The sequence below is a fragment of the Arachis duranensis genome, chromosome 2 (genome assembly GCF_000817695.3).
Source record: "Arachis duranensis cultivar V14167 chromosome 2, aradu.V14167.gnm2.J7QH, whole genome shotgun sequence".
In the NCBI taxonomy this organism is placed as follows: Eukaryota; Viridiplantae; Streptophyta; class Magnoliopsida; order Fabales; family Fabaceae; genus Arachis; species Arachis duranensis.
Window position 1 is genome coordinate 84,082,116 of NC_029773.3, and position 17,709 is coordinate 84,099,824.

Here is a 17,709-nt window from a genome sequence, read left to right on the forward strand (position 1 = left end):
AAATTTCTATAACAAAATACGTATCATAGCTTAAACTATAAAAGATTGTGTTATTAAAGACGATATAATCATTTATATACCTCTTTCTATTATGTTAATAAACTTTTTGAAAAAATAATTTTATAATAATAATAATAATAATAAATTTCAATAGAAAAATTAAAGCAATATGCGTGCATGACATGCATACATAACTACATAGAGGCAGAAGCTCTTTTTTTTAACAAAAATAAATATTTTATTTATGAAAATAAGATAAGATAAGATATAAAGAATAAAGACGTAAATTTTAATATTTTTATATTTTATTTAGTAATAAATTAGATCAAATTATAAAAATCTAATTTATTCTCATTCTTATTTATTCAACAAATTTGGGAAAAAATATAATAAAAATATAATTATAAAAAATTAACAAAAATAATGAAAGAAAAAATAAAAAAGATTATGTGCTTTATTAATGTCTCTGTATTTTTCTTGTAATGATGGACATAAAATACACTAATTTAGTATCTCTAGATATACAGAATGTCTCTGTCTATGTCTCATCTGTCAACTACAATTTTATATTTATGTGTCTCTATCTCAATCTTAATGTCCTGTATCCGTAAACAAATGCAGCCTTAGATATTTACTATCTATATTTCTGTATCCTATCCATAAAAATAAATGCTACTTTACATATAATAACATAAAAATATATTAAATATATGTAAAGAAAAAAAATAGATATTCTTTGTATTGAATTAAAACTGGAAAGTGAGTCCCGTATTTAATTTTATAGAATCTTAACGTGTAAAAATAAAAAAAAAAATTGAATTTCTTTTGTTTCTAAAACAACATAAAAAATGCTGCAACAAGATAATGTATCACTTTTTCTTTGCTGAATAATCTGAAATTTTGTATGATCTGAAAATATTCCAATAAATAAAATATTATTCTCAATATATTTTTTAAAATCTAAACCTTTAGCTAAGTATACTACCAATAAGGAAAAACCAAAACACCAAAAAAAAAAGAAGAGAAAATATACCTTAAGTTTTGGGGTTCTAAATAGTAGTATTAAAATTCATTGAAAAGAAGAATATTTAGTATATATACTAAAATAAAAAGATGAGTTAGAGATATAATCATTTATATATTTTTTTTATCATCTTAAATTCTTAAAGAGAGTGATTTCATAATATAAACAATCTCGTGGAGCGAGAAATGTAATCTATCTCGTTGTTACTCTCCTCAAACTGAGGTATTTCACTTCTAACCCTAGTGGTAAAAAGTGATCTCCAAATTTGAGCATTTTTTTTTGTCATATCCTAAGTCCAATGTTTTGTTTATTTGGTTCTAGGACGTCTAGAACAATCCTATGTTCATGAAAGGAAAATTTTTAAAATGAAAGTTGTCATGGTAGGAGACAAGGTAATTATTTATTTTTTTTATGCTATGGTTTAATTGTTTTGTAGCGATGATTAATTACGGGCACACATGTGAAGAGGTAGGTAAGGTACTAGATAATTAATTATCTTTCTGCGCAATGGTGAGGCAATATTTGGATTCATCCATTGTAGGATATATATTATAACACAACATATGGAGTGATGCCAATTCATTTTGGTTTCCTAGGGTTCATGGCACTTTAATTAGTAATCCAATAATAATGTGTTAGAAGATTTAGTTTTTGTTATGTAACATTTCACAAGGAGTATCTGTAATCCTACTAAGATATTAAGAATATGCTATTTTATATTATAAGCTAGCTACTACCCAAGTGCGTAAGAGCCATGCACTACAAAATTAGGGTTTTCTATTGATCGCATTGTCGCCTTTGCAATTTTAAATACGCATGCAATACCCTTTTTTTTTCTAAAGAAAAAAAAAAGAAATCATTTGTTACAGATACATGATTGTCATTTTAACTGACAAATTTACTGACGATTAAGGTGTTGCAGTAATTATTTAAACCAATCGGCCAAATCATTGGCAAAAAACAAAAAATGGGCGCTTATTATTTTTTATGTGTGAGAGAGAGAAGTGTATAACAAGAAACTGTGAGGAGAGGTGTGTTTTACATTGGTATGGGATATACAAATTGGAGGTTCTGATTTGTTTGTATTATTTTCTTTTTTAAACAAACAATCACAAATCACGGTCCGATTTGTGATTTCGAAAATAAAAAAATTAATGTTAAAATCGGATCGTCCGATTTTTATTTAAAAAAATAAAAAAATAAATCGGACCCTCCGATTTGTAGTTTTTTTTTCTTCAAACAAATTGGACCATCCGATTTGTAGTTTATTTTTTTTTTCAAACAAATCAGACCATTCAATTTGAATAAAACACTATATAAAAAAATTTTAATCTTCCAATAACAATGTATTACACATATTTAATCAATATAAAAAAATTAGCCAAAATATGGGTCAAAACTGCATTAATCATAAAATTCAACATATTTTATTAACGTGCCAATATTATTGATAAAATTAATTATTATTATTATAGCGGATGCTTGAGTCGTCAACAAAATACGTGACCAAAATTCAATAATAAAAAAAATTACAAACAGTCGAGTTGTCGATAAAGTTTTTTTCTGATCCCATTATAATAAACTAACATTAACAATATAAATCCAAATAATATCAATTTTTTTAGAAACTAGATAAATAATAAAGATACAATTTTATTCAAAATTTAAAACAGTAACATAAAATGAGATCAAAATGAATAATGCGTGAATTTTAAGGATCAAAATAAAAATTTAGTCACTATTGATAATGAACACGAATCTAGTAATGAAGTGTAATAAATACATATAAATTGTTGATCTTATTTACTTACCGAGCGAAGCTATAAGGAGAGTTTTATATAATCCATTTTTTTTAGATGTGCAAAGGCATTGTCTATTTCTAACTTCTAAGTTCAAGTTATTTTCAAAGAAGATTGATATATATTTAGACAGTTTTGTTAGGTAAATAATAATTTTTATAAATAATATAAATAATAGATTTTTAAATTGATTCAATAAAATAAAAAAATATTTTATCTTAAATTATCTCTTAAATTTTAATATTAGAAATTTAGAATAATTATATGCACACTTAATAAATTGAATATCTAATCATTTAAATTAAACATCTGATATATTCATTATTTATATTATTTAATATTTTTATTGTCTACCTATATTTTTTATATTTAAAATATAGTCAAACTTTTTCAACTGAAATTTCTTTCTAAAAATTAAATATGAATTTCTTTTGAGACCATATATAATATAATATATTGTACATTATATGTCCGAAAATTAAGTTAAATTATAAAGAAATGGGTCCCACAAATGATTTAAAAATGTTGTGGAGGGAATGATGAGTGTTAACGCGGTTAGGGAATCTGCACGTGATAGAGAGGGGAATGGATGATGATCAGGGTTAGGGATATGCATGGTGATTTGGTGGCAGTAGCTACCTATATTGGATCGAATGAAGCCATGAATTGAAGTGATTCAATTATTCCATTATTCATACGCATCGAAAACTGCGACGGATGCGTCAAAGGTTGTTTAGCTGTCAATCCCTCCAAACTCTCACGGGCTCCATTCCATCTTATTCTCTTTTCCGTTTTTTTTATACGGTATTTTTATATTTGACATAACAAACATTAATTCATCATAAATCATATTTTTATTTAAATATTTGTTATTAATTAATAAATAATTGTATATATAAAATAAAATTCAAATTTTTAATATTTATTTAAATAAATAATTAAACTAACTAAATTGATTATATTAATCTCTTTCTCTAATCTTCCTTCTACAATTACATATGTATAATGTATTTTCATCAATTTATATTCTTATTTTTTCTGTGTTTTCTCATAAATGCCCTTTCACATTATTATCCACTTGCCAACTCATTAAAAGAATTCAAGTGGGTTCAGTTATATAAATAGTTAAGATAAAAAAATATCGGTGTTAATTTAAATAAAAATAATATTATATTATCAATAAATATTATTATTTTTAATTAATACTTGATTAGTATTAATTTATATTTATATTTATATGTTTTAAACATAAAAAATATATAATTTATACTTATATTTATTAAAATTTTATATACATAAATTAATATAATTTATATTTATATTTTTTTAAATTTATACATATAAATTAGTAAAATTTATTTGTTAAAAATAATTTAATGTTTGTATTGACTAAATAATATCCAAAAATATTAAATATAGCTTACTCTCAAGAATTTTTTTTTACTTAAATTAACACTAATATCAACATATAAATATATAATTAAACTTGTAATAAAGTTATTAATTTTTTTATTATATATAATATAATCAATTTCTTTTATAATACTGAATATGTGGTGATCATTTTTGTTGTGTATGATTTTATTATATATTATATTAGAGTTTTATATGTATTATTATGATGGCGTTGAAGAAGAGGTGAAGGAAGGGAATAATGAGGAAGGATGGAAGCAATAGGGCATAGACAATAGACAACTCACCTACACTTCCATAAAAATTTAATGAAAGCCCAAGTAGTATAAAATTACTACAAACTACAAAGATTACATTACAGTTTATTAATTTGATGATATTCTTTCATGATTTTGAACTTTAATAAAATTACCATGGTACGAAGGATTCATTACCTAATCAATTGAATTCAGAATGTATAATAATTTCTAGAGCCTCTAATTTCTTGGGTATATCCTTTAGATATATACACACCAAATGCCTTTTATTGGGATCAAAGATATCCATCCTCTTATGTTTGAGTCTCGCCATTCTATTATTCTCATAACAATCAAATGATTTGAGAATTTTGTTGACTGACTTAATTAAATAACCATAAAAATCTCTTTATATTTTAAAATGCTTAACATACATTTTAAAAGTATAATTCTTACGCTGCAGGTTAAATTTGTTCGCATAAAAATATTAAGATTTCTTTTAGTTAGAAATTGTATTGATTTATTAAGTATATTTATACTTTTCTATAAACCGAATTAATTTATTTTCTATTATTTTATCATTGAATAAATATGTAAGTATCCTAGATTAAGAGAATTAAATAAACATATAATATATTAAAAAAATAAAAATAAAAACACATAGATTTGTGTGTTGAAAAATATTTATACAGATAACTTTGTCTGTATAATGTTTAATTTGAGTTAAATTTATACTATCAAAAATCATTCTTCAAAGACATCCAGTGGCAAGCAACGGGTGTATATCAATTAGGAGTCATATGAAATGAAAATATGCAACATTGAAAAAAGGGAATAAAAGTTGCTGTCACTTATGAGTTCTTTGTAACAAAGACACAAAAATATAGAAAATCCTAAAGAAGTAGTTCATGTTTCTTAGTAAATGCTTGATAAAAAAAATTATATGCTATATTAATAAGTTTGTGTTATGTACAAAATTTTGTGTGTTATATTTTAAAAATTTGTGTGTTATATCAATAAATTTTTGTATGATATAAAAAAGCGAAAAAAGAATAATAAGATATGCATGCATTTTTTTTATTGAACTTTGTAACAATTTAGTTGGACTTGGTTACAACATACTTGTACACGTAGTATTATTCTATAAAATATAAAATATTTTTTGGATAAATCGTAATATATATTATTAAAATATCAATTAATTTCTAATTATTGTTAATGTCTCATTTTAATTATATAAATTATTTAAATAATTTTTTATTTTAATAAATAATAATATATATTATTTCTAAATTTATTTTAAGAATACATGTTAAGAATAAGGTTAGATATGCTGACACATGATAGTATTTAAGTGTATCTAAACGTGTCTGAAATTTTTTTATTTTTTATTAAAGTATGGTTGAACACAATAAATATACATACTGAACAAATATTAATAAATATCGTGGACACACTAACAAATAAGCTAAATGTTCATACTTCATCTTCATCTTCATCTTTGTTCATTCAATTTTCTTTACAATATAATATTTTCTTCTCTTCTTGAGAGTGAAATATTCAACAATGATCACACACACAAAAAATCATGGTTTTTTGTTGTCAATTTGATACCATATATGATTAATATAATTTGATCTCCTCAAGGGATATCCTTAGTTGAAATGAGAGAATAAAAGAATTCAGTCCCTAGATAAGAGTCTTTTCTTTCATTCACAAAAAGGACGGTACTATGTTATGTTATCACATTATTTTTTAAAAAAAATTAATTTAATAGAAGGAAAAATATAAATGAATATCTCTAACACTAAATTCTATATAATTATATAATCTTCTACTTGTTGACACTATTTAAATTTTCATATATTTATGTTGATTTTTTATTATTATATCGGCATATTATGTGTACATCAAATTAGTTACCTAAATAGTCACCAAAAAAAAAATTAGTTACCTAAATAAAATACAAATATATATGAAAAATAAATTAAATAAGACATGGTTAATTTGATTATTGATATTTTGTATTTATATAATATTTTTTATATTATACTTAGATTTAGTTATTCTATATTTTTTTATCATTTTATTTAATTTTTTATTAATTCTTTCCAATTTAAAATTTTCAATAATCAAGCTTTTATAGTACAAAAGAATTTTAATTAAAGTCTCTACAATAACAAAAAATTCAAAATAAATGGAATTTTATTCATATTTGTTATCTAACTATCCTTATAAGTTATATCACGTAAAATGAACCAATGCATATACAAAATCTCACATTTCCATATTAAGAAAAGGAGTAAAATTAGAAGAAAAAAATATTATAATGACAAGAAATAAATATTTAAGAAATATTTTATCTATAGTAGTGAAATTTTATATTGTTTGGTGAAATTAGGACTTGATTAAAACAACATTTGCAATAATATAGACCTCATTAAAAATTGATTGACATTATAATGACCTAAAAGTAATTAAATTCAAAGGGCAAGCTAATTAGTGTCACATCTTACAAATCATGAGAAAAAGAAAATTAATGTAGTATTTTTTTTTTCAAAAAGAAATAGAGTATGGTTTTACAATATTTGTACATACATATTCTTGTCCGAGCTAGGAAACATGGTATAGGCCAAGTGATCATCACTCTAAATTAAACAACAAATTAGAATATATTTTCCTCAAGAAATAATAATAGCATATATATATATATTCCTAAGGGCAAATTTGTAATTCAACTTTGAAAAGCATGATATGTTGTCGGGGATAAGTTGGTAGTCGTCAAGGAAAAAAACAAGAGATCATCACATACAATTATTTGTACGGCCTCCCATTGTATATATAAAAAAAACCATTAAATGCCTTTGGATGAAGAAGTGAAAGAAATCAAAGGGATTCAAGAAAGAAAGAAAGAAAGAGAAGCATATATGTCTTCAAGGGGGAGAAAAAAAGCAGCTATGCAACGCATGTTGCAACAGCTTCGAACCGCCACAAATTCCAGTGCTGTAATTAATAGCATATAGTGTAGAAGCATATTTTTTTGGTTGTTCCTTCAATGCAATAATCAATATTTTCATCGATATAATAATAATTATTCTATTCTTTTGGTATTTTGGCAGATGAACAAAGCCTCTATTATTGTTGATGCCACCAAATACATGGAAGAGTTGAAGCAAAAAGTGGAGGGAATTAACTCAGAGCTAGGAACCGTTGGATCTTCATCATCAACCTCCCAAGATGAATTACCAATGGTGCTTATTATTAGTCTTATACTTTTCTTTTTCTTATAAAAATAGTTAAATAACTAGAGTTTATTGTATACATCTTTTTTATTCTAATCATCAATTAAATTTATTATCTTTTAGCTTCTATATATGTGTGAGCGTTTGTTTTTACTCATGAAGTCATGCTTGGTTATATTATTAGATAATATTAACAAACTATTATTGAATTTTTTTCAGGTCACGGTAGAAACCCTAGAAAGGGGTTTTCTTATTAATGTGTTTTCAGAAAGGAATTGCCCCGGTATGCTTGTGGCAATACTTGAGGCCTTTGAAGAACTGGGTCTTGATGTTCTTGACGCTAGGGTTTCTTGTGAAGACAATTTCCAGCTTGAAGCTGTGGGAGGAGAAGTAAGATAATAATATAATCTACTATACCTACTATTTGTTATTTCTCTTAACATATATAATTATTCTTGATAACAAATTAATTTTTCTAAATATTTAAATAGATAAAAAAAAAACACATAAATAATTATATTTTTAATATGTCTTTTTAAATAAGAGTTTTTTTAGTTTGTTGGAATTTTTATATATATATTTTTTATTTTGACTTATGCTATTTTTTTGAAGAATAATAAAAATCAAATTCTAAATTTTTCAATTATGAATATTCTGATACCATGCAAAATTTAAATTAGTAGAAAGAAGCACATAAATGATTATATATCTAATAATTTTTTTTATTTATCTATTCATATATGTATTTATTTTTCTCTTTTTAAATTAGATTCATAATTTTAGTCAAACAATTATAATACATACATGAAACTGAAATAGTGATGTTCATGTAGGATTGCTCTATTTCTGTTCATCGTTACTATCCTCTTGATTTCTCTACCAATTTCTTAGTGTATATATGTCATAGTACAATAACATAACACTTCTAGCACTGCACTTTTTGAATTATTACAATCGAAAAGGTCTAAATTGTGTGGTTTAGGCAAAAAAAAAAAAAACATTTAGTAGCATTTAGTAGCTTTTTGCTCGAGCCATAAATTATAGAATTTTAATAAACAATTCAAGCATATTATTATATGTTAATTTGTAATTATTTTTCAAAAAATGTTTTGGGGGTAAAGAACACGGCTCGTACCCTTTTTTTAATCATATAAATTATTAGGCAAAAAATTTGTGTTCTAAAATCTTACATGTTGGAGTTTATTATATATCTATCACCCTCTAAATAGTAACGTTCAGAACAAAACATCACGAGGAGGTTGTACTGTTTTGTTTTCAGAACAAAACATCTATTTTGTATCTACTCATATTTCATACATTACATATTTTTCTCTTCTTTTAAAATATGAAGTTTGTCTTATATAATTTTCTATCTATAAATAAAAATGTTAAAGACAAAATTATAAATATATAAAACATACATTGCTATTTTCAATTTGATCATATACATATGTATCTGAAGTTTTTAGTTTCAAAATTAAGAGTGCCTCCGGTATATTTGGATTTGTTCAGCAATGTTAAAAAAAAAGGTGAAAACTCAGGTGAAGTCGACTTTACGTAAGTTGATATTTGAGAGCTGTTAAATGATTTGACTGATTTAATTAAATTTTTATCCAACAACTCTCAAATATCAACTTTACTCGACTTTACCTGAGTTTTCACCTAAAAAAAAGTCACATGATTACTAAAGCAACTGTTCAGATAAAAAAGTCATGATAATTAAAATTGGTTAAATAATTTAATATATTTAATTAAATTATTTAATATAATAAATATCAATAATTTAATTATTATCTTTCTATAACATGAATTAAAGATCAATTTACAAAATGCGGAAAGAAAAAAAAATAATGTAGCGCTTTTGTTTTGTCCCACTCCTTTTCTATAATCTCGTTTTAAATGTAAAATTTACGTATCCAAGTGAAAGAATCTGATAAGTGATAGTAATATTATATGTTTTATTAAAAAAGAAATAAGAATATTAGCCCTCATGTTACATGTGACATTGCTTCATTATATGAAGAATTAATTTGTCCGGTTTTTCATGTTTGGTGCAACTATAGGTAATCAATATTGCGTAACGGTAGGTGTAGAAAATGGATTTACTAGGAAATTAAAAATAAAAAAAATCATCTGATGGAAAAGAAAATGATTCAAGAGAAGAAATGTCTTAAGCATTTCACAATTCACATATTCACTTCCCTAATATTACAATACAAATTTTTTATTTATTCTATATAGTTTTAATAATATCTATTATCTAATTCTATCTATAGTAGTTGGACCCACCTCAATTATATTCATTACATATTGATCAGCTATTACTTAGACGATACACTACAAGGAAATACATAAATTACCATCGAATTTACTTTCAAATTTTGTATGTAAATATAATAGAAGATATTATTACTGTTAAGTTTAATGACAAAGAAACTATTCATGGAAACACGTTTATGAAGTTTATTCAATATAAATTGATTAGATTTATGCAGCAAAAAATTAAGATAAAGTCTGCAGCAAAATGTTAAGTTTGTTGAGATATATAAGTGCAGAGAAGTAAGAAGTAATTCTAAGTAATGTTTTATGATTAGAATTGAGAGGAAAGAATTTTATTTATTGACTACACCATAAACTTTTTATATATATAGCTATAAAACTAACTACCTTCTATTATTGAAACAGAACAGTAACTAATCAAACTCTCTCTTATTTGTTTGTTATATACGTTACATAATCTTTATTGATTCTTAATTCTCTTCTTTATTTGCTTGACCTTTTTTCTTTACATTCCCCCTTAAACTGAAGGGGGAACTTGAGTGAACCAAAATAGTGCTTAAACTTCGCAAAGAGAGGCAATGTAAGAGGTTTTGTAAGTATATTAGTTGCAAACAATTTGTCTCTACTGACATGATTCCAAACGAAGTGCAGATCAAGTTCAAAATGCTTAGACTTGCTATTTAGAATTGGGTTAGCTGTAAGGAGACAAGCTCCTTGATTATCACAATAGATAACTGGTGAGGTCTTCAATGTCACATGCAGCTCAAAAAGTAAATTCTGCACCCATACTAATTCAACTTGAGCTGCTGCCAGGGCTCTATATTCTGCTTTTGTGCTAGACCTTAAGATTGCTTGCTGTTTATTACTCAAGTCAGTGTTTTTAGAAAATAACAGTCCCTGATCTATTGTACCTTTAATGTATCTTAGAATTCTCTTGATTGCTTTCCATTGGTTGACAGTTGGAGAATATATAAATTGACAAACTTTGTGTACTGAATAGGTGATATCTGATCTGATCAGAGTAAGATATTGAAGAGCTCTCGTAATAGACTTATACAATTTTGGGTCATCAAACTGTTGTGAATCATTAATATGTAATTTTGTAGATGTAACCATCGGAGTTGGTACAGTATTTGATGTTGACATCTTTGTTTTATCTAACAAATCCTTGATGTACTTTCTTTGATGAAGAAAAATCTGATTGTCACCATGGTATGTAGTCTTCAATCCAAGAAAATAGTTAAATTTTTCTAAATCTTTAAGAGAAAAAAATGTATTGAGCTGTTGAATTAGAGTCTGCAATTCATGTGGATTATCTCCTATGAGTAAAATATCATCTACATATGCTAGAAGAAGAGTAATAGAAGTTGCAGTTTTTCTAATGAAAAGGGATGGATCTAATTTAGTATTTTTAAGTCCAAAATGAGAGAGAGTAGAAGCTAGAGTTAGAAACCAGGCCTTGAGTGTCTATTTAAGACCATATATAGCCTTGTTAAGCTTGCAAATATGTGTGGAATCTTGTTGAATAAACTCCTGTGGCTACTCCATAAAAACTGTTTCATGTAAAATACCATTAAGAAATGCATTATCAAAATCAAATTGCCTCAATTGCCAACCCTTATGAAGAGCTAAAGTGATAACAATCCGAATAGTTTGTGGCTTAACTACAGGACTAAATGTTTGATCAAAATCAAAACCTTCACCCTTTGGTGAAATCCCTTTGCCACCAATCTGACCTTATAACTAATTATTTGTCCTTGAGAGTTCTTTTTTAGTGCAAACACCCATTTACTTCCTATTATAGTGGAATTAGGTGGCAGACTTGTGAGAGTCCAAGTTTGACATCTTTAAAGAGCCTTGTATTCTTGCTCCATAGCATGAGTCCATTGAGGATGCTTGAGAGCTTCAGTAGAATTCTTAGGTATATGATATAGAAATTCAGGATCATCATTAACATTAGTAACCACAGTTAGTGCAGAGTTTGCAGGTTTAATTGATTTAGATCTAGTAATCATTTTATGTGTATTAGTTGGAAGAGGGGGTAGTGTTGGAAGTGGGGGAGGTTGCGTTGGTATAATTTGAGAAGGTGGTGACACTGGTAGTTGAATTTCTATGTTGGAAATAGGAATATGGCCATGAGGGAGATTTTGAGTAATATGATGCTATTTTAAAGAATTGATAGGTATTGTTTCTGATGTAGTATGTATTATAGGTGTTGATTTTAAAGATGAGGCTTGTGTCATGTGTGTGGATGAGGATAATAGGTTGTGTAATATGGAGGTGATCAATAGAATTAGTGTTGAAAGAAATATTTATGACCTACACAGAATCATTGTTAGTAGCATTTGTTTGAGAAGTATTCTGATTAGTAGGGAACATGATAGAATATGGAAACTTCCTTTCATCAAAGAGAACATGCCTACATATATAATTGATCATTTGAAAATAAACGCTTATACCCTCTATGTTGACTATCATACCCCAAAAATAGACATAATTGGGATCTATAATCCAATTTATGCTTGTTATATGATCAGAGATTCGGATAAAAAGCACAACCAAATACTTTGAGAGTTGTATAATCTGGTTCTTTATGATACAAAGCCTCAAATGGTGAAGAATTGTTCAAGAGAGGAGTTGGTAATCTGTTAATGGTACAACAGTAATAAAGACATCTTCCCAAAATTTTAAAGGTAAAACCAGTTGTGGCCAAAAGAGATAATCTAATTTCTGTGATATACTTATGTTTTCTTTCAACACTACTCTGCTGTTGATGTGTGTAAGGACAAGCTAGTCTATGTGAAATGCAACAATCCAAGAGAAAAGATCTAAAAGTATTTGATAAAAACTCAGAACCATGATCAGTTTGTATAGATTTTGTTGTACATCCAGTTTGATTTTCCAGTAGTTTCTTGTAATTTTGAAATGCAACAAGGCTCTCGGATTTATTAATAAGGAGAAAATACATGTATACTTAGTGCAAGCATCAACAAAGCATACGTAATACTTGTATCCATTTCTGGAAATAGATGGGGCTGGTCTCCGAATATCTATATATACCAATTCTAAAGGTGTTAGGTACACAGAGTTAGAGTCATCAAACAACAATTTGTGCATTTTGGCCATAGAACAAAATTCACAAATATCAATATTATTAGGCAGAGACATAAAGAAAATATTGCATTTATTCATAATACTTTGCACAATTCTAATTGAAGGATGGCCAAGTCTTTTGTGCCAAAGTTCTACATTATGTGATGAATTACATGATGCAACTAATGCTGTGCATTTAATAGTCCTAGGATAGAACAAATGGAAAAACATATAGATGTCATCTTTAGTTATTCCTTGTAGAAAAAGGTTTTTGGTAACTGTATCTTCCTCATCTCTGAGAGAACCTTCCTCCTCTTCCTCTTCTTGTATTCATGCCTCTTTGGAAATTAGAAGCAAAGGAACTTGATGCTTGTGACAGATTAGCTAATGGAATCAAGTGTTGCAGTTTTTTGAATCTTTAGAGCATTTCTTCATAAGCAATGAGAAATGATTCTGTCTCTATGACAGTGATTTGTCCCATCTTAAACATGACAGGTGAGATAAATCCTTGGTACTCCTCAGTTAATCCATCAAGGATTGTTTGAATATGATCTTCATCCAGATAATGACTATCAATAGCAATTAATGAATCAACAAGAGTGTAAATTTTACCTATGTAATCTTTTGCTGATTCTTCATATTTGATAGATCTCAATTGAAATTTTAGACTTTGAATTCATGGCCTTGATGATGCTGTAAATACTTCTTGAAGCTTCTCTCACATATCATAGAAGGTTTAGAAGCAAGAAGCCTTGTCTATAATGAAAGATCTTGTAACTGCTTTTTGTTATTGAAACAGAACACTAACTAATCAAGCTCTCTCCTATTTGCTTGTTGTACACGTTTCATAATCTTTATTGATTCTTGATTTTTTATTCTCTTCTTTATTTTTTTGACCTTTTCTCTTTACAACGTTACCTTTGAATTTTTAGGATTTCATAGAAAAATTTTGAATATAGTGTTGGATTTTTCTGACACAAATAATGTTTGATTTTAATAAATTATTGTCGAATTTTTCTAACACTAAATCTGACGATAATGGATTAAAAAGATTTAATCTTTTAAAAAAAATTGTGTAATTACTATCAAATAATCCAATACAAAAGCGTCGGTAATAAAAAATATTTTTAAAAAAATTCATACCCGCTTAAATATATTATATGCTCATAACCTTGAGTTCGATTTTTTTTTTAAAAAAATTCACTATTATACAAATCATAAAATAAATAGTATTTACATTAAAACAATAAATTAAAATGTCAATAACACAAATTAAACTGTATGTATGAAATAAAAAAAAGTGTTAACTTAAAACAATAGGGCACTAAACAATAAAACAAAAGTTTACTATAGATTTTTTATTTAAATAAATAAAATAATAATAATTACCGAAATAAATAATTTTAAAAATATTTACCAATTTAAATTCTTTAGTTTTATCTCGTTTACAGTGTAAACGAAGTGATATTGCATGTATCTCGTTTACAGTGTAAATGAGATAAGACACGTCAACCAAATTATGTCTATCTGTAAACGAGATAGACTAATTATCTCGTTTACACTATAAACGAGATAAGCCCATACTGCGCCTATAAGTATAAGTCGTTTACAGCTGACTCTAGGTCCCATTTTGATTTGGTCAACCTCTTTCTCCTCTCTTTTTACCCTTTCCTACCACATTTGAGACTGATACGGTGATGGCACGCTAGGCGGAGAACGACGGGGACATCAACAGACTGAACGAGACGTCACATTACGCCATAAAGGGCAGCCGACTTCGAGGTTAGTTGCGTTTTGTTCGGTTAATCTAAGTATGTTGACATTGTTAGGGTAGTCCTGTAGTGACAAGCAGTGAGTCAAATGCTTTAGGGATTGGACTGTATGATGAATTTAGAACTGTATTTGCTTCTGTAAGATTGTTATGACTTAATTAGGATTTGCTTACCGACATATGTAATTTAGAGACATGTGTAGACTAGAAACATGGAAGTATGTTCTTAAGTAGAAGTACCTCTATGTTCTTAAATAGACTACAAAAATTTATGATTATCTCTTTATAAGTTAATTTTTTTTATTCCGCAAAGGCCTCGCCTTCTATTGCCCCAGCAAGTCATCCATACCCTTCCTCCACTGGACGCCAACGTCTCGTATCTGGCTGAGGCCAGATTCGGCACACGGTGCCTCTCAGGGACTTCACTTTTGACAATTCCCTAATTTCAGCACTCGTGGAGCGATCGCGTTCGGAGACTCACACGTTTCATCTTTCGTGCAGTGAGGTCACTATCACCCTGTAAGACGTGGCATACCACCTAGGCCTACGCGTACACGAAAATCCCGTTGGGGTGCCTTCGTGACTTCGGTAAATGGTACGGCACGGAGACGTGGGGCAAGGTGGAGCAGCTGGTTGGTGCCAGGCCTCCGGTGGTGGCACCGCAGGCCGCGTAGAGGAAGGAGTCCTTCACGCTGAAGCTGGTGTGGTTGCGTGATCGTATCCTCCAGATGCCTCCGACCGACGATTCGGAGACCCTCCGACAGTATGCCTGGTACTATATTATGTACTAATCAGAGGGTATCTATTGACAGACAAGTCCAACAACCTGGTGCACCTACTGAATATATCGTACAAAAGTATTGAAAAGCGCAAGTAAATTTAAGCTTACCAGTATCCGAGGTTCTGCCGAAGGGCCAACGGAGACTCCATTGACACTCATTCTCAGCTTGACGGCACTGCACATGGTACTTTAACCGGTTCGATTCGATCACCCGGTACTCCGCACTCCTCTGAATACTGTAGTTCTTCACACCCTGAAGCACTGCCTCTCGGCTTCTAAACTTGTGGCTGACCCGAAACTCTACACCGCCGTCTAGGTTGTAATCCTCTTCTCCCGTGTCCAAAAAGGGAGTCCTCTCGTGCATGGCATTCAGATCCAGACTGTGATAGTGACATGGAACTGTCGAAAGCGCCAGAATCGGGAGAGGTGGAGGCAGGACATGGCGCGCCACAGTCTGCACAGGTGTCTCCAGAACACACTCATCCTCCTCCCCACTGTCGGACAAGTTGCTATCCGCACTGTCCGCCACATAATCCTCGTCCGACTCCTCCTCGCCCTCCTCTGCCTCATCCACTGGAATGGCGACATGAATAGGCGGTGGTGCGAAGGGTCGGTCGTCCTGTACATAGGTCGAGTGTACGAAACTCCCACCCCACTGTGTCCCACCTCTGCTGAAAGCCCCATTACCTGCTCCACCATGATCCTCCCATGGATGTCGAACATCAGTCGCACATGCTCGTCCCCAAGAAGTCAGAAGAGTCGAAACTGGAAGATTTCGTTACCCATGGGTGCCAGTAACCTATACGCCACCCTTCCGATTTCCCTCGCTTGTGTACTACCGAGCTTGCTCAATATCAATTTCTTCAAATCCGACAACGTCTCCACACGCTGAGTGCGAAACAATATCGGATCCTCACACTCAAATGTCACCCCGTTGTCGCCATTTCTCATATGACAATTGAGATACACAAGCACAACAATATATGAAATATTACTGGCCAGTAATGCCTTGTATTTGTGAGAAATATGAGACACATAAAGGATAGAAAAAGTTTGTGAAGAATACCAAGAATTACACATCCTTTTATAACTGCTGTAATTGTCTTCTATATATTTTGTTTACACTGTAAACGAGATGAACATTTCATGTATCTCGTTTACAGTGTAAACGAGATAGACACATTACAGCTGACTTGTCATATCTCATTTACACTGTAAACAAAATACATAAAATTTTATATTATCTTGTCTACAGTTTAAACGAGATATAACTAGAAAATGTATAACGGTAACTATTTTTAAAATTATTTATTTTGATAATTATTATTTTTATTTTATTTATTTAAATAAAAAATCCAGATTACTATGGGTCCATATAATTATCTGCATCGTCCTTCTGTCCATCGTCATTCTCTTGTGGTGTCAATGGTGCTGTGATGAAACATCTAGTGTGACATCTAAATAATGAATAAAAACCCAACTCGGTACTTCTCTATTAACATGAAAGACAACGGTCCCTAGGAACAATACATCCCTCACATTATTACAATAATGAAGAAACGCAAATAATTAACTAGACTTGCAACTATTTCATTGATACATAGAGAGAATAAATCACTAAATATATCAATAATCACACACATGCCGCTCTGTTGTTATTGTTGTTGTTTATCTTTTTTTGGACATTTTTCCACTCTGTAGGTTTTTGTCACAAGTTAAATTGTGTATCTGGATTTGTTTCATTTTGTTTTTGTCTAGTAATGTTTATTTTGCTAATGTCACTTCTCCCATTTGCTTTGGGTTAGTGTCTAGTATCTTCACTATCTTGTATATATTTTGGGCTTTGAGCCCTGTAGTACAAAATCATAACAAAACTATGTTAACCCGGATAAAAATCTTATCGGAAAAAAATATAATGAAAATCTTTAAAATGTCATTAATCTTTTAATTAAAATTAAAGGTTTTTAACTGTTAGTTAGGTGGTTGTCAGTGACTTGGTGTTGCTCTCATCGTGCGTAATTGATTGAGATAAGGGAGAAAAATATTTTCTTTTTAGGTAAACTATTATTT

At 28.8% G+C, this 17,709-nt stretch overlaps 1 protein-coding gene across 1 annotated transcript; it reads left to right on the forward strand.

Annotated features, from left to right (window-relative positions):
- Positions 1-7,321: 7,321 nt before the first annotated feature.
- On the forward strand, positions 7,322-15,246 carry LOC107475685 (transcription factor SCREAM2). Its single transcript, XM_016095344.2, has 5 exons — positions 7,322-7,477; positions 7,592-7,723; positions 7,934-8,104; positions 14,917-14,997; positions 15,172-15,246. Exons 1-5 carry the CDS (start codon positions 7,331-7,333, stop codon positions 15,244-15,246), a joined length of 606 nt encoding a protein of 201 aa, XP_015950830.2. The 5' UTR covers positions 7,322-7,330.
- The last annotated feature ends 2,463 nt before the right edge of the window (positions 15,247-17,709 follow it).